The sequence below is a fragment of the Toxoplasma gondii genome, chromosome VIII, assembly GCF_000006565.2.
Source record: "Toxoplasma gondii ME49 chromosome VIII, whole genome shotgun sequence".
Taxonomy (NCBI): domain Eukaryota; phylum Apicomplexa; class Conoidasida; order Eucoccidiorida; family Sarcocystidae; genus Toxoplasma; species Toxoplasma gondii.
Window position 1 is genome coordinate 3,765,323 of NC_031476.1, and position 22,374 is coordinate 3,787,696.

At 57.2% G+C, this 22,374-nt stretch overlaps 2 protein-coding genes across 2 annotated transcripts; one reads left to right on the forward strand and one right to left on the reverse strand.

Moving 5' to 3' along the window:
• Positions 1 to 3,272: 3,272 nt before the first annotated feature.
• Positions 3,273 to 8,387, forward strand: TGME49_272720 (methyltransferase domain-containing protein; the record flags this gene model as incomplete). The annotated part of the gene is made up of 3 exons (XM_002365863.1): positions 3,273 to 5,717; positions 6,401 to 7,055; positions 7,636 to 8,387. 3 exons carry the CDS (start codon positions 3,273 to 3,275, stop codon positions 8,385 to 8,387), a joined length of 3,852 nt encoding a protein of 1,283 aa, XP_002365904.1.
• A 2,670-nt stretch (positions 8,388 to 11,057) lies between these two features.
• Positions 11,058 to 21,308, reverse strand: AP2VIII4 (AP2 domain transcription factor AP2VIII-4; the record flags this gene model as incomplete). Its single annotated transcript, XM_002365862.1, has 1 exon — positions 11,058 to 21,308. One exon carries the CDS (start codon positions 21,306 to 21,308, stop codon positions 11,058 to 11,060), a length of 10,251 nt encoding a protein of 3,416 aa, XP_002365903.1.
• Positions 21,309 to 22,374: the final 1,066 nt, after the last annotated feature.

A 22,374-nucleotide genomic window follows, 5' to 3' on the forward strand; every position in this document is an offset into this window, starting at 1 on the left:
GTGAAATAAAGCAAGACGAAACGACGGAAAGAGGAAAGTGATGCGAACGTTGTCAAGCAGAAATACAGTTGCAGTGCTTCTGTGAAAAAGGAAACTCAAACAGTTTCTTTACAACAGAGGCGCCCGACTAGGAGGGACTTGAACAGGAAGATTGAATTCAGGGCCAGTAGCAAATTGAAATCATTAGCAGCAATACCAAGTCCATCTCTAGAAAACGAAATGTATGAGAGGACCTTGGAAGCGTCCAGTGAAAGAGTGTAACACGCAGCTGTTGAACAGGCGCATATCGTGGAGACAGCGGACTCATAGAGTTCTACGCTCTCCAAGCGTTTGTACGCGGTGATGCTGTGCTTAAGTGAAGTTTTCTAGACTCTAGTGCCCAGTGAGGACGTAATAAGAAATTCTCACCACTGCGCACGGATAGACATTCTTCATTTGAAACAGGTACATATTTACACATATGTAGTGTATATTTCGATAAACAATTGTCGGTAAGTGGATAACAGGTGTACACTAGAGGTTTGAAGGAACGTGTCAATGGCGTTTCTCTTCGCAGAGTTTTTGGGGAAGATCTTGGTTCCATAGGTTAGCTAAATGATAGAGGGCGAAAAAGCCGGTGGATCACCGCGATTACTCTGCTTTGCCTTTGTTATGGAGAGTAACTGCGAATGCATGTCTACCGTTGCAGGGAGGCGACACGCTCGCTCTCTTTACAGAAAGTCTTTCCTCGCTTGCCTGTTTCACTCCTTTCGTGATGGTAGCAACGTGTCAAAATTCAGAATAACCTAAACAGCGAGAGGCGCATGCGCGTACTGCTGTGTTTCTTTAACACTTGCGCCGGATGAAGGGTTCACACGATGCGGAAAAAAGGCTTTCAAAGATGCGTGCGTAACGTAGGATACTCAATATCTGTTATGTTTCACGCGTAGGATATGGACTGAGGTTAACACTGTTGTCTCTCGTCCTCCGACGGTGCAAAATGCCTACCAGATCTACTTGGATCAGCCTCCGTGCAAGAGTCTCTTGGTTTGACGGATCTGCCACACCTTTCCTTTACAGTTCAACAAATGTCTTTCTACCCTCGTCGAAGCCAGTATTTCTGTGATTGTGTGTCCAGAAGTCTGCAGTATCTGAGAACTCCCCGAGGACCAATTCCGGCGATGGGTTCTTTGAACGCTGTTGGATACGCTTGCGCCTTGCACATTTCTCTCTTTTTCTCGGAGTATCCGTTCTATTCGAGGATAGATATATGATCTGGTTTCCGAAATACTAGGAAATGTATCACGGTGTGGCCTGTGAATGCGCCAGAGATTCGTAGAGAGCAACGAAACTCTAAGAGGAAGCCCCCGTCCGTGTTTTGGAGCATTCTGCCTCCGCATGGATTCTTCAGATTTCAGTTGAGATGTTCGCATTTTTGTCAAGAACGGTCCTTCGTCCCTGTCCTGGAAAAAAACGATGTAACGCTTTGCAGATCTGGGGATCGAGTCTCAGCAAGCCCAGATCAGAAAGAGGTGACACGACCACCCACAAACCGTCGTAAAAAAAAGATAGGGTGGGACCCATTTCAGCATGGCATAATGCGCCAGACTCCACTACGGAACGATATAAAGCAGTGCTGCGAACAGACTGACTAGCCACCGTCCGTTCTGCCTGTGTCAGAGAAAACACACTGGAAGGTCAAATTCTTCTGTTGAGTCCGCAGGACTGCAGCCGCACCAGGAGAAAGTCCTCGAGGGAGAAGAACTTTACGACAAACAAGTATGCAACCCTTTAAATACACATTCAAACACACACATATCTACATGCGTGCATGTAAACATCAAGTTACATACTATATATGCATATATTTATATATATATATATATATATATATATATAGATATATTCTGTCTCTGTGTACTGGCATCCTGGTTTGAGTATGGGTGCGTACTAAATTATCGGAGAAAGTACTCCTTTTTTCATCTGACATGTCTGAAGACAATTCTGTGTATCTTCATTGTTGTCAGACGATTCTGGTTTTCCTTCTGTGCCTCTCCTTCGATTCACCAGCCTTGACTCGCCAGTATTAGTATCGAACTATCCAGTGTAAGTCGACGTCGACAGTTCCCCACAGCTGTGTACGGAGGATATCGCACCTTTGCTGCGTGCTCAAGAAAGACTTGAAACGGTTTATGACATAAAGAAGCTGCAAGTGGCTTGTGAAATGCCTCTGACAATCACGAAGGATATCTTCCTACGGTAAAAGAAAAATCCTATCTTCGAAACCGGACCATGTGTCACATGTTGAATAGAAGAAGACTGTCTAAGCAATCTGCGGATTCTTTTGCTGTCCAAATGCAAAGGCGTTTCCACTTGTTGATTGCAGGGCTGCACCACGAGTTCATCGGAAGAGAATTCATTCCTCCCCAGGCTTGCGTCTATGCACACATGCAAAGTCCTTCATTGTTGCCAGACACCAAGTGCGACGCATATGCGCGCTGCTTCTTTGCGACCCCAACAAGAAAATTTCACCCGGCAACTTGTTTTTTTCACAGTTTCACTGATTCCTGTTCTTTTCCATCCACACACATCGCCACTTCTCACCAATTTTTCGTGTTTTCTCCCGCGAATCTGGGTCAAAAGCTCATCCGGTTATCACGCAGGCGCTCACGGAGGCCGCCCAACCCCAGCAGGTCCTCTTTTTCTGGGCCGTTTTCTGCGCTGTAGAAACGTTTTCTTCTTTGTTCTCTTCTATTATATTTCTTGCGTCTCCCCATGCTCTAAGTGTCGCTTTTTCGGAGACTTTCTACGCGGGAAAAGTCCGATACGACTATCGGAACTCGATTCCTAGCAGCACCTTTTCTCAAGCACAGAGTCGCGGGGCTTTGCCGCCGAGGTTGGCCAAGAAAAAGTTTAAGATTTGTCTCCTCGGTCGAGCTCCATGTTCATGACAGCGGAACAGAAGAGCAACGGCAACGGAGCTCAAGAAGGGCAGGCACACTTCGCGGCTTTCGTTCGCTTCTTCCCACGCCTCCTTCTCTCAGGCTTCTTTTCTAACGAGACGACCGCCAGACGTTTCGAACAAAGAAACAGACAAATTCCACAAATTCCATATATCTCCCCCGCCCTCTTCCACTGGTTTCCGTTTCTACTGCAACCTGGTCATGACACACAGACAAAAACATGACATGTATATCGTTTCCTTCTTCGTCGATGGTTGCGAGTATGCCTTCTTTTGTTGAAGTATGAGTGCATGCATTTCTGCGTCTTAAACTCGTCTTTTTTGTGGAAAGATGCCTCCAGGGTTTCAGCCGACGAGAGGCGCCGCTTCCCGCAGCGCTTGGGGTGCAACTCCCTCCCCTTTTGCCGAACCTGAAGAGCACGAGGAGAGAAAAGGCGATACTTCTTCTGATTTTTCACAACAGAAAATGTCTCAGATTTCTTCGAGAATCGCTGCTTCAACCGACCCCCCGAACGCGGGACTCTCGACGATCGCGGGAAACCCAGCTTCAAGTGTACAGACAGTACCTTTCGACGGCGAGGAAGCCCCACATCCACAGAGCCATGCCTTTCTCCAAAACACCTCTGCCTCTGCTTCTTCCTCGTTTTCTTCCTCCGCTTCTTCGTCTTCTTCGTCTTCTTCTTCCTCCGATTCTTCGTCTTCTTCGTCTTCTTCATCTGACGTTTTGCCTGTGGCTGTTGCTTCTTCTCCCCGGCGAGGCTCTGTTCTTCTTTCTCGCTTTGGAACGCCCAGCAGCGGACGCCTTCTTCCAGGTGTGCGGCTTCTCTCCTACGACCCCACAGTCGAAGGCTGCGTCGAGGCTTTTCTTGCCGAGTGCTGTGACGCGAGTCGACAAACCAATCCAGTGTCTAGACATCCCGAATCATATCAGTCCTCTTCTTCCTCGTCCTCCCCTTCTCTCTCTCCTTCGTTGTCTTCTCCCTCCTCGTCTTCCGCCTCCTCATCTTCCGCCTCCTCATCTTCGTCCTCTTCTTCTTCGCCCTCTTCTTCTTCGTCCTCTTCTTCTGTTGACCCTCCTTCGCGTCCAGCGCCGCGCGGCTTCGGGGAGGAGACGCGGCAGGAGTTGGTGGTGTCGGTGAGCGTGGGGAGTCTGGTGGGGAAGCTCTCGGGATGGAAGGTGAATCTGCCGGTGGCGCTGGAGACGATGCTGGAAGAACAAGTGGATCTCGATGTGATGTTTCAGCCGTGGGAAGCGAATGGCCAGTCTCGCGCGGGGGTGGCAGGCGACGAAGGACGCGCGGCGCCAGAGGGAGAGAGAAAGCTGTCTTTGCAGAGACTGCTCCAGCGCCTCCTGCAGGCGAAGCGCAAGGCTTATGCGCTCCGACCTTCACGGAGACACTACCAAATCGTAGACACGTTGAAAGGAGACTCGGGAGGAGACAAGTCCGATCCGCAGCAAAGGCGGCGGCCGCAGCAGCAGGGGCGGAGCGACGAAGAAGCTGAGGAGGGACTCGGTGCAGGCCGCGTCCTCAGATACCGTCTCGTGTCAGAGGCCGATTTGGAAGAGCCGGACGAGGACATGGTCCCACAGGGTGCTCGCGAAGAGAAAGTAGGAGACCGAATTGTCGGGGAGACGGACGGAAACACCGCAGCAACACAACCAGCAAAGGAGACAGGAAACAAGGGAGATCGCGAGGTGCAACCTGCAGAGAAGAAGGAAGAGCGGGGCGAGTTGATAAGCGAGGCGAGTGCTGTTCAGCGAGACAGTGGAGCTCAGGAGAAGGAGAGCGTGAACGCTCTGGGCGCTCGAACGGAGGCGGCGAAGCTCAGAGAAGAACACACCACTGCGAAGAGAAACAAGCGAGGACGGCAGCCGACCCGCGTGGAAGTCGTGGAGCGAATTCCTCTCGGCGCGCGTCTGATTTATCGACCTCGAAGCGACAATCACATTCGCCTTTCAGCCGAGTCGGAGATCGCGACGCTGTACACTCCTCGGTTGGAGAGGAGTCTCTCGAAAGTCCCAAAACTCGAGACGCAGATCGCGACCTCAAGCGAGACTGACGGTGCCTCTGGGCCGCGGTCAGAGGCGTCCGCCGGGGGAGAGGAGAACACCGAACACAGTTCAGGCGAGACAGCCTGCTTGCGAGAGGAAGTGATTCAGAGGGCGTGGGTGACGCAAGACGTCTGGGAGCTACCTCCCGTGGACTGGTCGCGACAGGAGAGCCCCCACCGGCCTCGATGGAGACTGGTAGTCACGGAGGAAGGTGAAGTCGCAGACTGTCGGACTCCAGCGCCGACGCTGCTGCTTGCGGGGGGCGCATGGCGCGGCCGAGGAGGAAAGCCTTCGCGAGCTCTCGGCCAGCTGCCTGGGGGGCTCGGGAGGAAGGCCCCGGGTGTGAACGCCGCTGAAGACGCGAAACAAGACCGCGACGCAGAGGAACACATTGCAGACGACGTGGACCGCTATGAGGAGACCAAAAAGGTGTACGTACACCTGGAGATATGCGGCGGGGCGCTGCAGAGACAGCTCGAACGCAGACAGCGCGGGCAGAGAAACGCGTTTGGAGCACTGGCGCTTCTGATCTTTGAAAATGCACAAGTTCTGGCAAAGTGGATCGACGAAATCAATGGAGACTTTGGAGGCTCCGGGGGGCCGTTCTACTTCCCGAACCACATGGGCGATGTCGTACACGCTGTACAGAAACACTACAATCAAAGAAGGCTCGTCAGTGCAGGACGATCCCGAATCGGAGGACTTCGTATTCATAACAACCAAGTAAGCGAAGTTACAAACTCTTCACACAGACGTATACGAATACTTATGTACACGCATGTATACGTCTGTCATGACATCTACTGTTGTATGCATATGGATGTATATGGACATATATATATATATATATATATTGCAACATACGCATTAACGTTATGCTTGCATGTGCAGTTAAGCGGGCTGTGGAAGGTAGAGTTCACAGGAGGTTTAACCTCTTTTTCAGAATTGATTTCTCTGTGTCCGCCTTGGAGGGTCCTCTGTGGGTCCGTTTTTATCTCCCCGTGCGTGTCTGCCGCTTCGTCTCCGCGCAGTGCTGTCTCGCGTGGTGTCTGCTGGAAGGAAGGCAGTGACGTCGGGGAGTCGCTGTAGTCCTCTATTTGACATGTACGTAGTCAGCGACAGTGGGGCTTTGTTTCAGACGGTGTTCCGACATGAACGTCTTCCATGTCCGTGTGTCGATTTCTCACTTGACCGTTTTCGGACGTCTTTCAGCAGTTTTTTTCGTGGGGTGTTTCTTTCACCATGACCCAAGGACCACGAGCGGAATGGGGAACGTTCGTGGTCGGTTGGAAGTTCTCAGCGCCGCCTAGTCTTCGCCAGGTGTCTTTTATGAAGGCTTCGTTGCTTCTCTTCCTCCCATTCGAGCCTCTCTTTTGCTTTGCACCGACCGCACCGTTTCGATCCAGGTGAAGCGCCTGCTGATCAACAAGTACGTCTCGATGGGCCAGACAGTCTTGGAGCTCGCATGCGGTCACGGACAGGACATGTGGAAGTACGCAGACCGCTGCATTGGGAAGTTCGTCGGCGTGGATGTGTCTGTTGCGGAAATTCGAGAGGCCCGGCGTCGTGTGCGTGAGGGACAAGCGGCGAGACATCTTCTCCAGCAAATGCTTCACCCGCCTGCGTTCCACGTGGGGAACTTGGTCGACCGACGAGCTCTCAGTTTCCTGCGCTCCGAGCAGTTCGACGTCGTCTCCATTCAGCTGGCGATACATTATATGGTCCAGACCGAGCAGCAGGCGAGAGAGGTACTCGGCCGAGCAGCGGCCCACTTGAAAGAGGGTGGCATGGTTCTCGGAAGCACCGTCTGCTGCGGCGCCCTCGCAGACCATCTCATTGAACTCGCGTTCGTCTCGGAAGCCGAGGAGCCTCCCGAGACGCTCGGCGCAGACGCGGGACAAGGTGCAGGCGAAGGAGAGAAGGCGATCGAGAAGTGCGACTTCGGCAACGAGGTCTACAGCGTCACCTTCGACCTCGACACCGTCGACAAACTTCTCCAAGGCGCCCCTGGAATCGACCAAAACTGGATGGCCGCCAGGAAAGAAAAAATCAAAGCCGCAGGTACGAGCGCGAGGCCTCCACGTGGAGCGCTCCTCGGGCTGCAAAGGTCCACCTCAAATGACGTCTCTCCCCGAGTTAAACGAACGAAGGAGAGAGTCCATGTATCTGCACACGCAATAAGATTTGCTGAAAAGCGGTAAATACCTATTTTTCTATTTGAACAAATACATATGCAAATATATATATATATATATATACATGTGTATGTATATTGGTATATGGATCTGTCAATATCTAGGTATCTATGTACAAATAAACATATACAAATGGATGAGTGCCTGCCTGTTAAATCCCCCTTTTGGGGTCGTTGTCTTTCGTCGATACATATATATTTGTATATGTCTATATATATATATATATATATATATATTCATGTAGATAGATAGACAGACGTAGTGGGATATGTGTGCGTGTAGAATTAGATACGCATATATATGTATATGTTTATATATATATATATATTTACTGAAGTTTAAGCGCATATCTCTGCGTTCTAGAAGTTGTGCCCGTGTACATTTACATCTTGGGGGGTGGAGGGGTCAGGTTGTGTTTTCGTATGTTCCTTTTGCGTGTTTGTCAGCTGGTTCGGATCCGTCTGCGTGGAAGCAGTACTTGTTTGCGGATCTTCCAGTGGAGGCGCGCGCAGCCGTGGGCGAGCATCTGAGGAAACGGTTGGAGACAGAGTTTGGGGTCGAGTATCACTTTTTTCTGTCGGACGCAATCGACGCGAAGGAGTTCGTCCTTCCCTGGAGGAGTTTTTGTGCAGTGGCCGCCTCACTGGGTCTGAAGCTCATGCTGAGCATGACGTTTCCGGAGTTTCTCGCCGCAGCTGCAGCCGATCCGGTCTCTGAGCGGGGGCTCAAGCGTTGGCTGGAGCGCTTGAACGCGACGAGTCGCCTAGACAAGCCACAGTTCGAGGCGTTCTCTCTGTACAAAGTTTTCGTGTTCAAGAAAGCGACTGCGAGTGCAGAGAAAGCTGGTGCAGCGCTCCACAGGGCGTCGCAAGGCTCCACCGCCTCTGCGCCAAGCTCGCAGCTGTCGCCACTCGGTGTGCCCTCCTCCACAGAGCCGCAGGTCTCCCAGCCCAGTGCGGACCTGGACGCGCAGCTCTCGGGAGACGTGCAGAGCGAAAAACGTCTGGGAAGCGGGCGCCAGGCAGAGCAGGCTGGGGTGTACGTACACCCGAGTGCTCAGCTAGCTGGCCCGGCGCGGGGCGGGGAACAAGTGACGCTGGATGGCAGCTTCCCCGCAGACAGAAACGCGTTGTTGGCTGGAGTGCCGCTGAAGAGAAAGAAAACCAAACGCGCGCAAAACCTGAACGAAGACCTGTGAAGGGAGGAAAGCCGAGAAGAGAGAAGTGCACAGACAACCGAAAAAAGAAAGCCGACCTGATGCACTCACGTCAGGCACAACCGGAGACAGCAGGACCGCCATCTCTTTCAGACGATCAGCTCCCCACTCAAAATCAAGAATTGCACATCAGAATACGCATGCAGGTGCATAGATGTACATGTCCTATCCATGTACATGCCTGATATATATATATATATATATATATATATATCATTTTGTCTTTCATATAGATATAGATACACATATAGATCGGTCTATATATATGTATACGTATATGCATACGTATATATACTTGCGTTGGTATGCCTGGGTTGATCTTTTTGTAGACGGATGGACTTTTTTTGAGGGGGCAAGAAGGAAGGAAGAGTTGGGGAGGGGAGATCAAAAGGAGGAAGGGACGGCGGTGATGAAGACGCTGGTTGGCGTCTTCCGTCCGCCGAGGTGCGCCGTTTCTGTGTTTCCTGCAAATTTCTTTTTCCATGATTGTTTTCAAATCGGAGATCATTGCATGCAACATGAACTTGCGTTCGCCGAAGACCTCCGGAATGGACGTGTCTCTGCAGCCGGGCGTCTCGGTGGATTCTCTGGGCCGTTTCGAGGAACCAAAATATCAAGGTGTCTCTTGCGACGAGACACCAAGGTCCGTTCTCTCAGTCGCTCAACAAATTGAAAGTTCCCCAACGAACTGCGTAGGCTGCTCCTGTGTAGAGTTACTGACATGGCAGACGCAAAACAACGCACGAGGAAAACACGGAAAACGAAGCTTTGGTCGCAGACGCATCCGTAGCAAAAATCGAGGAGCTGTAGCAGCCTCGAATGTTTCTCCTTTTTGCGAAAGGCTCATGTGATTTCTGAACTCAGAACATCAATATATATATATATATATATATATATATGCATTTGCACTGAGGTATTTATAGTTGTGTATGCTTATACATACTCATGTTTACACATGTGTGTATGTGTTGGAATTAGTTCATGCACTGTGTGTAAACGCATATCGACGCGATTTTACTCTTTTGCTCAGTTGCATCCCTAATACGGAAAGCAACCGTACTTTAGAGCATTTTCCACGCATCAGGGAACGCGACAGTCTCCTCAACAGGCGATAGACATATAAATAGATAAACATATATATGTATCTGTCTACATAAATATATATATATATATATACATAATTATAAAACTATATATACATAAATATATATATATATATATATATCAGTATAGTGTTTTTAGACTAACAGGAATCCACGGCGGACCATCGTGAGCAAGAGTAGAGAAGTTAAACGACGATTCCTTGTACGAGTCTTCCGAGTGAGATGTGACACTGAGTGCCATCGTCCGAGAGCTGAAGTGAAGACACACCGCTGGAAGTCTAGAATTATCTCTCCAAACATATGTATCTCCATAAACAATCTGCCCTTGCATTCATGACATATATATATATATATATATATATATATGGACATGAGTCACTGCAGTACACAATTTTGTATTTGGAATTGAACGTGAAAGTACGAGTGTTGCATAGAGTGGCAGGCGGCTTTGTCTCTGGCGTCTTGTTGGCGCACTCGGGGAGGGCAGTCGCAGTTCCCTTTGCCTTCCTGTCGAAGCTGTTTTGATTTCTCGAGTTGTGAGCTCCCGCGAGGTGTCGATACACCCGAGCCGCGCTTTTGGTGGTCTGCGGTAGCGCTGCGGTGCGCATCTGACTTGCAGTTTTATCTCCCGACCTCGGACTGACAAAACACGGAGGTTTGTGAAGGACGAACACCCGAAAACGGCAGACGAGTCGAACGGAAACAAGGAAATACTCGCCATACCCCTGTCGCGCATGCAGACAACAGAAGAAAGACTGCACCACAAACCCCCGGGCTCAGCCAGTTGAACATACACACATGCATGCATTCGCAAGCGATTCAAGAGACGATAATTGTACATGATTGGGTTCCCCCCGAGATTCGCTTCTCTCAAAGGGGCGACGTGTCCGCCGAGAGACTTTTTTTCGTCTCCCATTCAACTGATTTCCTCAACGCGCGCTCCCCCACGGATCTGTTGGAACCGAAAAAACGCCTCGGAATTCGGGGCTCAGGGGCGGCGTTCGCGCACTGCAGACAGAGGACATCGGGCGCCTACAGTTCGGCTCGATTACCCCGTATTGTTCCGCTCTCCAGCTTCTCGTAATCCTCAGCAACTGCGTCCGCATGCGAGGCCTTCATTTTCGGTTCACACGCGCATGCATCGCCCACTTCTTCACCTGCTTCTTGACGCCCTCACTCATTCCTCGCTGCCTGGTTCCGTCGCCGCGCCTCGAAGGATAACGCTCTTTTGCATTTCTTACACCACTGTCTCCTCGTTTCCATCTCCCCCATCAGCCCCCCCCTAATCCGCCCCCCCAAGGACACACCTACACAGACGTTCGGCGCTTCAACGACACAGAGATAACGGTGCTCTTCGTTTTCGACGACAGCCTTCAGTCCCTGCCTACGCGCACAAATTGCCCCGCGTGCACGCGCTCTCAACGGCGTCCGTCGACCCCGCCCTCCTTTTTCCGAGCTGTCCAAGGCGGCCATACCACACGCGAAACAGGCTCGGCCGTTCCCCTCGCACTTTGCAACTCTCACCCTCTTCTCCCCCAACGCATCTGCATCAGTTTTGCCGAGAGGCCTCTTCCAATAGCTTGAGCAACGCGCGAGGGTCCTGAGGGCTTTGCGGGAGCGCGCCTGCCTTCAGGCTCGCGGCCCGCACATGTCGCTCGGCCGCGGCAAGCATCGCCTCGAGGCCTACAGACCCCGCCCCGGCGAACCGCCCCGCGGCAGCCGACGCGCAGGGAGAGGTGTCTCCTTCTGGTCCCGGATTCACTGGGCCTTGGAGCCCCAGCGCCGGAAGGAGACTCCGGGGCGTCTGTGGCGCACCCATACGCTGGGACATGAGTCGGCGATCGGCCAGATCCTCGTCGTCCAGCGTCAGCGGGCCTCGGCTGGTGGGCGACGCCCCGCCAGCGCCGTCAGCTGGACGGCGCCTGCGGGAGACTCCAGCGTGTCCACAAGGGTCCTCGTCGGATGCCCGGGGCTTCTCGGCGGCACCCGCATGGAGCCCCGCGGCCTGATGTCTCTGTTTGACGAGCCGCTTGCTGGCCATCGATAGCGGGATGTACTCGGGGACCATCCACGCGGGGTCGACGCGGGTGTTGGTCATGGCGCACTTGTACAGGATGCAGGCGGCCCTCGCCGCTTCCAGTGTTTTGTAGTGCTTCAGAGAAAATCCGCTGCTCTTCAGACGTCCGTCCTCCCGCCACTGGCACCTCCAGAGCCGCCTCGCGACGTCGAAGTAAACGCCCGTAGGCAACGCCCCGATGGGGACCAACTCGTCTTCCTCGAGCCCCCCGGCGCGTGGTGTTCCCCCGCCTGAGCTCGGGGCTCCGGACCCAGACCCCGCAGCCGAAGTCCCCGCGTCCTCACAGTGCGAGTCCTCGCTGTAGCTGCTGCTGTCTGTGCGGTCCCGTCGCCCCGACCCGCAAGCTCCCCGCGTTCGGCGCCCTTCGCCCTCTCCGCCTTCCGGCTGAAGCGCCCCATGCAGCAAACTCGCGGCGTCTGCAGGGGACGCCGGCCGAGTCCCCGGGCCTCGGGGTCCGGGCACAGCACTGTCGGAGACGTCGGAGGCCCCCTCCGCAAAAGCCGAGGCCTCGGGCGCCGACGCGGGGGACGTGGGGCCTGGAGGCGCAGGTGCTAAAGTGACGGGTGAGGCGGCGACTTCCCCGGCCAGGGCCGCGACGAGGCTTGGAGCCGAGCGAGCCGGTAAACCCACGGGGGCAGCCTTCTTCGCGCCCGCTCCCTCTGAAACGCCTATACCCAAAACGCGCTTCAAATTCTGGAGTTGGATCTCGAGCGGGGCATTTGCCCCGCAGGAGGCTTGGCGGGGTTCCGTTTCCTGGCGGCGTCGACTCGCGGCCTCCAGAGCCGCAAGGCGCAGGGCCGCAGTCGCCGCCAGGAGGCGCTGCTGCTCGCCTGGCGACATGCTCGTGTGTCCCCCTTCTCGCCCGTCAAGGCTTCTTTGTCCTCGCTCCGTCTCCGCTGCAGCCAAAAGAAGAGACAGATTCTGGCGCGTCTCCGGGGAGCACCTGGTCAGCAAGTCCCACGGATTTCCTCTGGAGCCCAAGGCGCCTGAAGCGCCCCAGGCATCGGCCTCTTCACCGAATACCGCTGAACCCGCAGTAGGCCCCCCGCGACCTCCACGCCCCTCCTCCCGGTCCCCGGTTCCATCCCACGCGCGCCTGGCGGCCGCCTCCAAAACCTCGGCAGCGGTCAGAGGCGCTGCACGATCTGGGCTTCGCGGCGGAGTCGCCTGCAGGGCCTGCTCTGCTAAAGCCCCAAGAAGCGCCGCGGAAGCGGATTCCATTGCAGCTCCCACCGGGGACCTATGACCCCCGACGCCACCTCCGGAGTCAGCCTGTTGGGTCCGCAGAATCGCCGCCAAGTCCATACGTCGCCCTTCGCCCCCTCGCGGAACATCCCCCGAGGTCGCGGCAGACCCTCCTCTGGCCTGACGAGGCCTCTGCTTCACGTGCTGCGCCAGCACAGACATGACGGCCGCAATCGAACGCGCAGCATTTCCAGGCGCTTCCGCGTCGGTCTTTCCCACGCTTGCAGGAGCCGCCTCCGTCCGTCCGGGGATGGGCGGAGACCCCCAGGGCCCCGCTGCTGCTTCGCGCCCTTCCGCCAGCGGCCCAGCGTATGCTGGAGAACCTGGCGCTCCTGGACCAAGGCTCGCAGAGCCAAGAAAATGGGCGAGACGCCGGTGCGGCGAAGACACAAGCGAGCCGTAGGTCTGGGGTTTGCTCCACGGCGTTCCAGAGGAGTTCGGGGAGTGGATGAAAGGGGAGGAGACCTCCGCGGCGGGCGGAGGAGTGCCTCGACTCGACGGCGAGTACCCACTGGGGTTTGCATGCACTGCTGAGGACGAGAGGAAGGCCGCAGGAAGGGATAGGCCACCGCGAGAGGCACCAGGCCTGGCGTCCTGAGGCACAGGCACTGTGCGCGGGCGCTTCTGAACAGACACCTCGGTCTCGCGGCCCCCGCCTCGCAGTGGCTCCTCGCGGCTCGCATGGCCCGCGTCGCCCTGACGATGGTCCTCCATCGACACAGACAGTCCCCTCCGGGTTTCGCCGGGGGTCCCCCCATGAGGGGCCTTCCCGGTTAGTTGCTCGGCGGCAGCCACGGAGACATCGGAGCCCCGGCGAGGGCGCAGCGTGTGACCGCCCGAGACGTAGGCGCCCGGGGAGACGGCGCCGTCGCCGATCGCTCCAGAAGCTCCCAGGGGGGGGGCCGACAGGCGCAGGAGGTCCCGGAGAGCCGGAGGCGAGCGGAGAGAGCAGATTTCGCGCAGCACAGAGGCGACTTCCGCCCTTGGTATCCGTCCCCCTTCTCCGTCTCGAGACGGTCCTCGTACGGTCTCGCTGGGTTTCTCTTCCTCGCTAGGCACCACTGGCGCCCCTTGAGCGACGCCAAAGATCTCCGCCTCAGATACCGGTTCCTCGAAAGTGAGCAAGGTCTGCTTCGACCTCCGCGAAACGGCTTGTCCCGCCACGAAGGCCGCATGCACGTGCTCCCCACCTTCTTCCGGAGAGTCGGCGTCACTCTCCGAGCTTCCCCCGTTTCCGTAGTCGCAGTCTGAAGCCCAGTCAAGCCGGAAGTCTAGGCCGTCACGGAGATCCGTGACTTCTGCGTCTGTCGCCCACAAACGGCGTTTCACTACCTCAGAGCCCACGTCGCCTCCAGGGCGCCCTGTTTCTCTTGACCCGTCGCCAGCGCGGACCTTCAGCTGGGCGTCCTCACCGTCCCCCGCCTTCGCCTGGAAGGGTGAGTCATGCTCCACCGTCCCCCAGGAGGGCCCCGCCGCCGCGGAGACACTTTCAGCGCCTGAGGACTCGTCTTCAGCCGAAGAGCCCGGCTGCCTCGAGCTGCCCGTCACCGTAGAGTCGCAGCATGTCCCTGCGGCCGTTCGCGGCAACGAATGTCGAGACCCAGTCGGCGACTGGTCGTCGGCCTTCGCAGGCAGGTCCGACAGACCCGCTGCCTGAGGAGGCGTTGTCAAGCTTGAGGGCGGAGAGCCAGCCGCTCTGTCGGCCTCCGTGGCGCGTCCGCTTGTCGCCGTCTCTGCCCTCGCCGCGAGTGCGTCAAGCTTGGGGGGAGATGTCTCGGGGGCCGGCGCGGGGATCAAGGTAGGAGACACGGCGGACGCAACAGAAGCAGAGGAAGAGTCGGTGTCGTTGACGAACTGTTTAGAGACCGAAGGATCTCCGGGCACCGACGAGGAAGGGGCACCCGAAAATCCGTTCAAGACGGCAGCAGGTATCGTGCGAAGCGAGGCACTTGCGGTCGGGAGGAGGAGCCAGCGCAGGTCCTCCGGGGGGCTGTCGACATTCGGCGCAGCACCTGGACCGTTGAAGAAGAGAGAGTTTCCAGATGGCGGGTTTGCGTCTTTCGAGAGGTCGGCATCTGCGGAGAGAAACGGAAAGAATTCGCCTCGAAGTTTATTGGCGTCGAAAACCTCGAACGTCGCTGCTTGCCCCCCTACCACATGCTTCGCCCCTCGTTCTCCCAAATCCATCGACATCCCTGCCGCCGTCGTCGTCTTCTCCCTCGAGTCGGCTCCATCTTGAGAAACCAAAGGTGACCTCAACGACTCTCCTTTCGTGACCAGCGTCGAGTGTCTTTTCTCGAATCCGTCACTCGCTGTCGAGAGGCCGCGCTTAAACGACAGCATCCCGGTGCCTTGAGGTCTTCGGGAGTCGCGCTCGATCTCCTCCAGCAACTGGCTACCTGTCTCCGCTTCCCACGCCTCCTCAACGCTCAGAGGAAGACCGTCGCCGGCCTCCTCTCTCCAGGGCCACCGTCCGGGCCAGAGTCTCTGCAAGAGGCCCCGCATGCAGGCCTTCGCTGTGCGGCGCGCGCAGGCCTCGCGTCGCTCTGGTGAAAGTGTATCCGCTGTCTCCTCGCCACTCGAAAACAGGTCCTCCTCCATCTCTTCGCTTGCGAGGCCTCCTGGGCTCGCGGGCATCCGCCGGCGACAACAGAGCGCCTGCTGCGTGGGGAAGAAAACCGCGAAGAAGAGATCCTCCTTCAGAGAGGAAGGCGGCGACGAGGACCAGGGGACTGAGAAATACCCACAGTTCACACTGAAGGCCTCTGCCTCCAACAGTTTCTGAATATTTTGCTGGAAGCCGCTGGCGTCAACAGGAGCGTCGCTGGCGAGAGGCCGCCCCACCGCCGAAGCTCCGAGGCGGTCGAAGGCGGCCGCGGCGCCTCCCCCTCTCCTCAGAAGTCGAGAGTTTGCGCCGCGCGTTTGCGGGCTGGCGGAAGGTTGAGAGGAAAAGAGGAGCTGCCGGAGAACTCTTTCAAGCCCAATAGGCCTGCGCCGGCATTTCACCACAGTGAATGGCGGGCAGACAGAGGGCAGGACGCGGGCAGACCCTTGAGAACATGCGTGGGGTTTCGCGCGCGGTGCATGCGTTTCGTTCGTCTCCTGAACGAACGCTTCGAGGGTCTCCAGGAGAGAACACGGCGTTCCCGACGCGCGGCGAAGGTGGCGACAGACGTCGTGGAAACTCAAAGACTCAGACACCGGCGACTCTGACGTCTCTCTACACATCTCGTCGAGTTCCCGCTTCGCTTCCCCTCCGTCGTCTCGATCAGGATCTCCCTGCACCATCGTCTCCGCAGACCTGGCCTTTGTGTGATCTCCGCTTTTCCACATCTCGCTTGGACCAACAGATCCCGACGACGATGAAGCGCGTTGTGCTCCTTCCGAGAGGCGGGACTTCTCCGGGCAGAGACCCCGCTGCTCAGCGATCGAGGCCAACAGCTGTCGGAACTCGGGAGCGTCTGCGAAGGCCCCCCAGCACTCTTCCCGAAAGGTAAGGAAGGGGAGCAGTCGAGACAGAACAGCTCGAAATGCAACTTGGACCGAGACGAAGTCAAATACGCACGGCTGGATAACATCGTGGACCAACACAAGCACGCTTGCAGTTTCGTCCTTGGCGCTTTCGCCGTCTTTGGTTTCTGAAAAAACGTCCCCGCCATGATGTTTGAACTCTACTCCACACCCGTCGCCTTCGGTGCTGCTCAATCCCGCCTTGTTTCTCATCCCCTCTCGCTGCAGGCCCTTCGTTTTTCCAGCGTTGCTCTCGCCGTGGACCTCAACAGTGGCATCGACCTCATCCTGAGATTCGCCAGATCGCCCTCCACCCTCACATCTGCGGTTCTCTGCCTCACGTTCGTCAGTTTGATGAACTCCCGATTCCTGTTCCTCAGAAACCTCTTCCCTGCCTGCCTCTTCAGCTGTGAGGCCTCGGCGGCAGATCGCGACAAAATACTCAAAGGCAAACGCGTCCTCGCGCCACCTCAGGCCAAGTCGGAACGAACAAGCCAGACAAGTACTGGAGGAAATTCCGGCAGCTTCCTTGTCCATATGTGGAGAGAGCAAAGTGTCTTCTTCCTGCTTCACTTCTTCTCCCTGGACGAGGTATTCGTCTCCGTTTGCAGTCGCTTTCTGGGCCTCCGAGCGGAGTCCTCTTGACCGGACAGCGAGAGAAGAAGACCTGAGAACGGAGAGAAGAAGACATCCGCAGCATGTCGCCTGGAGCGGGAGAGGCTCCGCAACCGTCGCCAACTTCGAGACGAGAGCATGCGCGAGCGCATGCAGATGGCTCACACGTCCGCGTTCCGCCTCGGCTTCTTGGAGAATCGCAAGCGGGAGATCCACGCCTTCGCTGGCACGCTCGGCAGTCCCTACACTCGGCGCATGCAGCTCCGGCCTCGGTCCGGTGCCTGTGCCTCCCAGCGCTCCCGTCTCGGAGCCTTCCCCTGAACTGCCATCGAACGCAGAAGCTCGCACAAAAGGGAGAGCTGGAGCGTTCGTTTCTCTCTCCGATGGCGTTGCGTCGGCCCCGAGAGGCAACTGGCGCCTCCAGTGATAGAGAAACTGCTGGAGTTTCTTGTTGCGGAACCAACTACAGGCCATCTGTCGGACGCGGCGAAGGCGCGCGGGCATTGGCTCAGCCGCGGCGGTTTCGTGGGCGTCCAACAGAAAGAATCTCTCCATCATTCGAGGCCGGCTCGCCTCGCCCGTTCCTCCGTTCTCGCAACCTCGAGGTCTCCACGCTGTCCCCTCTCGGCTGCCTCCTCTCTCCCCGGAGAACATCTGGTGAGAGACAGCCGCGTCAGGAGTCAGAGCTCGACTCGCGCCCCTGAAGCCTCTCCACGCCGGAGACACCGGCCTGCGACCCGAGTGAAGCTTCCGGTTGGGCGTCCCTGGAGCCGACGAAGTGGACATGCGTCGGCGACGGGTGCCTCCGCCTTCGGGGTCTTCGCGCAACAGGCCTGCACCGTCCGAGTCTGGCATCGCCTCTCTGCAGGGCGCCGACTCCGCGCATGCAACAGCCGCGCGCACAGCCAGCGGAACGCCTGTCCCCGCCTGGCGAACGACCCACACACCCTCGTCGGGACGAGACGTCCCTGCCCCACTGTCTCCCTTCTGACCCCACACACTCGTGGAGGCTGTGGCTGAGCCTCCGCGGGAGACCGATCCCGAAGCAGGGAGGAGTCGGAGTTTCGCCTTCGAGGAGACGAAGGAGACGCGCGAGGGTGGATCTCGACAGCACATGAATCGCTCCCAAGGCGAAGCCGGGGCGACAAACGTAGGCGAAGTCCCTGAGGACGAAGTCGAGTTCTCCAGCTTCCCAGAAAGCCCCGACTCCGCCTGGACGCCTGGCAGGTCTGGGGACCGCTCTTCGGGAAGCACAAGCAGGGCGCAGGTGCTCCGAAGGTGATCGTCGTCGCTGCCATTGCTGTTGGTGCATCCCTTGAGTGACGCCTGCTTGTCCGGAGTTCCTGAAACTGTAATTCTCGCGTCGCGTGCTGCTGCGGCGATGTGGCGAGCGAGGCGGAACCCAAAGACCGTGGCGGGGATCCTGAATGCGTCCGAGGAGAAGAAAGACTGATTGTACATTTGCGCGAGCATGCTCTGAACGGATGTCGACGTCCGAGCGGCAGACGAAGCGACGTCGTCGCATGCGGTGACACGCCGGCGCTTCGTGGCTCCAGGCGCTTCAAGGACAGTCGAGGCGGAAGTTTTCCCAGAAACTGCAAACGACGATGATGATTCGACAGGCACGTCGTCTTCTCCGAGTGTTTCATTGAAACGCGGGGGAATGACAGAGACCGGGCTCACCCCCGCGGCCTCGGAGTCGCTGCATGCATTTTGTAGAGTGGCCGAACTCTCCCTCGAACGGTCTGAGGAACTCGGCGAAGCTTCAAAGCCCCAAAAGGCCGGCGGCCCATCGAACACTAGGGGTGGGGCACACGAGAGAGCCATAGAAATGTTGCCAAGAGAAGAAACAGCAGAATGCTTTGTCGACGCAGAGAACGAAGGCCGAAAGGGGAGAAACCTAGCGATGTGCTCTTCGACGGCGCCTGTAGAGGAGACAGCTACTCCTGCCTCGTCCCTCCGGTCGCCACCGAGCGAAGATCTTTGCCTGCATTTACATCTTGCCGAGAACCCAGGCGAGTCCTTCCGCCTCTGTTCGCCGTTCGCGCTCTGGTCACCGCGGGAGGGAAAGAGAGAGACAGAGAGACAACACTTGAGACACGGTCCCTGCGAGAGTGCGGTGTTCGCCCTAGATGGCAAGCGGATTTGTTGGAAAGCGGGACGCTTCGGCTCCAGAGAAATGCGGTAGCAGAAGTGGAGAATGCTGTCTGCCTCGGCCGCCGGGACAGCAGCGGCGGCGGCGACGCCAGGGGCGAGGCTTGCGAGGGCCTCCGGTGCGTGTCGGGAGGACGCAAAGAAGACGGGAAGGAGGTCGAGGGAGGGAGACGCAATTTCACAGGGAACGCTTCCGTTGCAGCTGCTGTCCGTGCAGCTGTAGGCGAACTCAGGATCGCTCGTCCAGTCCCGCCGCGCGCTCTGGTTGTGGAAGGCCTTCGCCAGGTGTACATACACCTTGGGATTGGCTACCGCGGCGCTGAGGGCGGCGGTTCGGTCCAGCAGGACTTCGGTCGGCTGCAGGACAGAAGTCAAGTATACCTCGGAGAGGCGCCCCGCTGTCGGAGCTCTGTGGGAGGTTGTCGTCGACGCCTTGCGTGCATGAGTTTCGACCGGGGACGATTTCCCCGAGCCGCTTTCTTTCCTATCTTCGCGCGCAGGCGCGGCGCAGAGGTCCCCGATTGGAGCATTGCTCCAGGTGTCCTTTCCACTCGAGACTCGCATTTCTCCCAAGCCTTCGGTTTCGCGAGGCAGCTGACAGGATGTATGAACCGAAGCCTCCCAGAAAGCGTTCGTTCCGGAGGTCGAAATGCCACCGACGAGGGGCAGCCCTGAGAGTCCACGCCGTTTGGACGAAGAAACTGACTCGCGACTCCCCCCCCTCAAGTCCCCCGATGTGCCCGCGTCTGTCCCATTCGTCTGTTCGTGGATGCTGCATTCCTCAGCGCCCCCCGGGCTCGCATCCACGCCTTCGTTGTCCTGAAAGTCTGCCGCAATCGCTTCTGCAGCCGCGGCGATGTACGAGGCAGCTGGCGAGAGGTTTCGGGACCCTGGTCCCGCCGTCGGAATCGAGGCAATCCGCTGCATGTGCTCTGCGTACCGCCTCTTCAGTTCTTCGTCTCCCTCCATCCTGCGGTGGATCCCGCCTCGGTCTACGAGCCTCGCATCCGGGGCCGTGGTCGGCAAACTGCATGCGCCTCCTGTAGACCATGCGGAAGGGCCGAGAGGCTCCGGCAACCACAGACCGTCTTCGGTGTCCTCTTCGCCCAGAGGCTCCGCCATCGCGATGATCGCCTGCGGAGTCATCAGACTCAGGGTCCTTTGGGGTGTACATACACTCGGGAACCGCTGGGGAGTCTGCGACGTCGGCCCCTCCGGGGTGAGGAAGGCCGTTCCCCGTGGGGAGCGCCGGCTGGAGTCGCTCGCTCGAAAGCCCGATGGAGTCAAGGCTCCCAAATGGCAGGTGGTTTGCTTCTCGAGCGAATCATCTCCGTCTTCGGCTTCAGACGAACTGTTGCCTCCTGGGATTCCGTGGACTCGGCGAGAAATCAAGTGGCTTCGAGGGTTTGGGACAGAGCCTTCCTGCCTCTCAGGCGAGGCCGGCGGAGGCTGCCCACTGCGTGCGAAAGAAGACAGAATCTCTCGCGTCTGGTGTAGCAGCGTGTTGATGGAATCACCGCTGCTAAAGAGGTCTGGCTGTCCCTTCTCCCAAGTCCGGTCTGCAGTCTGAGCAGCGAGAGCACTCGCGTCAGAAGACAGGTTCGAGACCGCACAGACGATCTGCGAAGAAGTCCCCTGATGGCCTTTCTCGGGAGAGAATGTCTGCGCTGACGCCCCGTCCAAGCCCACCCTCTGGATTCTTCTTCCTTCACTGGAAATGCAAGAAGAATCTTTCGGTCCTGAAGGGAAGCCCGTGGAAGTTCGTGGAGCGTGGAGAGACGGGGAGAAGCCGAGCACCGGTCCCGCATGTCCTCGCGGCCCCCTGGGCTCCGCCTCTGCATGCAAAGGGTCCTCGACGAGCGCGGCAGCGCTGGGGTCTGCAGAAAACATTTGGAAAGCTGCTGCTTTTGCGGGCGCTGCTGGTTGCAAGTCGAGAAGACAGTCTGTCTGAGAAAGCAGGTTTACGCCGACGAACTCGGAGTACGCATCTGCGGGAATAGACACCAGAGGCTCTCTAGCCATCGCCGCGGGAGCGACAGCTGCGTTGCGGAGCAGCTGCCTCTCGTGGCCAGGTGCAGAGACTGCGGGAGTGGAAAAGGCAGGCGCCACCATTGCCCAGAAATGGCGCTGGCCCTCCTGACCCGCGAGGTGACCAGACGTACGGTCTGCGCCGAGACGCGACACTTCCGTCTTCGGCATGGTGAAGCAGAGAGAGGGAGACTTGCGGTGAAGTGCGAAGGAAGCAAGGGGAAGGAAAAACCTATTGGCTCCTGCGGAGGCAGCTGGAGAACCTCCGGACGCAACCGCCGCAAGTCGCGACAGGGAAGCGTCGTCGCCGAACACAGATAGAACCGGTCCCGCTCGCTGACAGTACACACCACCCTCGAAGGTTGTACTGCAGGGAAACTACAACATCACCTTTCCTTTCCCCTGCTCCGAAGAAACGAACCGTCCTTCCGAGGACTCGCGTCTCGCTGTGTCTGCGAGATGCAGTTCCTCGACAGCCCAAGAAATCAGGATCGCTGACAGCTATCAGGTAAATGTCGCGTACCCCCGCCGCAATAGTCGATCCATCGTTTCGGCACAAACCGCCATCTTCGATTCCCCCGACGGGGGCGTGCACCCCTTAGCGCTGGCTTCCCGGGGCAGGGTTACGAGCGCTTACCTTGGTCTAGCGTTTGCGTTTCGACTTTCCAACGCCTCCCCAAAAGGTGGAAGTTTTCCGATGCAGAGAGAACCGCTGTGCGAGAAAGACCTTTTGCTTCCTGAGTCTGGGAGTTGCAGTTCCCGCCGCGGATGATGGTTCGTGGACGAGAAACCGACAATGCGCCCCTGTCTCAAGCTGAGCACGTTTCTGAAGAGCAAGGGCGTCGCAGTTGGAAATTCGCCTGGGTGGACCGTCTGGAAATGCACGAAAAGATCGGAGGGAACGGGTTTCGAGTGTCGAGAGCTGCGGTGAGGAGCGGCGCTCAGCCTGCAGAAACAGTTGCGGGATGGGCGCCCCCGGAAAAGGAAAACTGCTACGTTTCTGACAAGAACAAACCTGTTTTCTAACCTTTCGACTCAAGAGTGACCGGGTGCGTTTCGGGGTCCGCGCGACAAATGACAGAAAAAAACCGGGAATTCGAAGCCCGCAGCAAGGGGAGCGCGCCTGGAAATCACGCACATAGAGCTCTGCTCGACGCACTTCCGCCGGCACGTTGCTCGAAAAAGGAAGTGAAGGCAAAGCTCACCTTTCCGCCAAAAAGTTTCATGGAGAGATTCG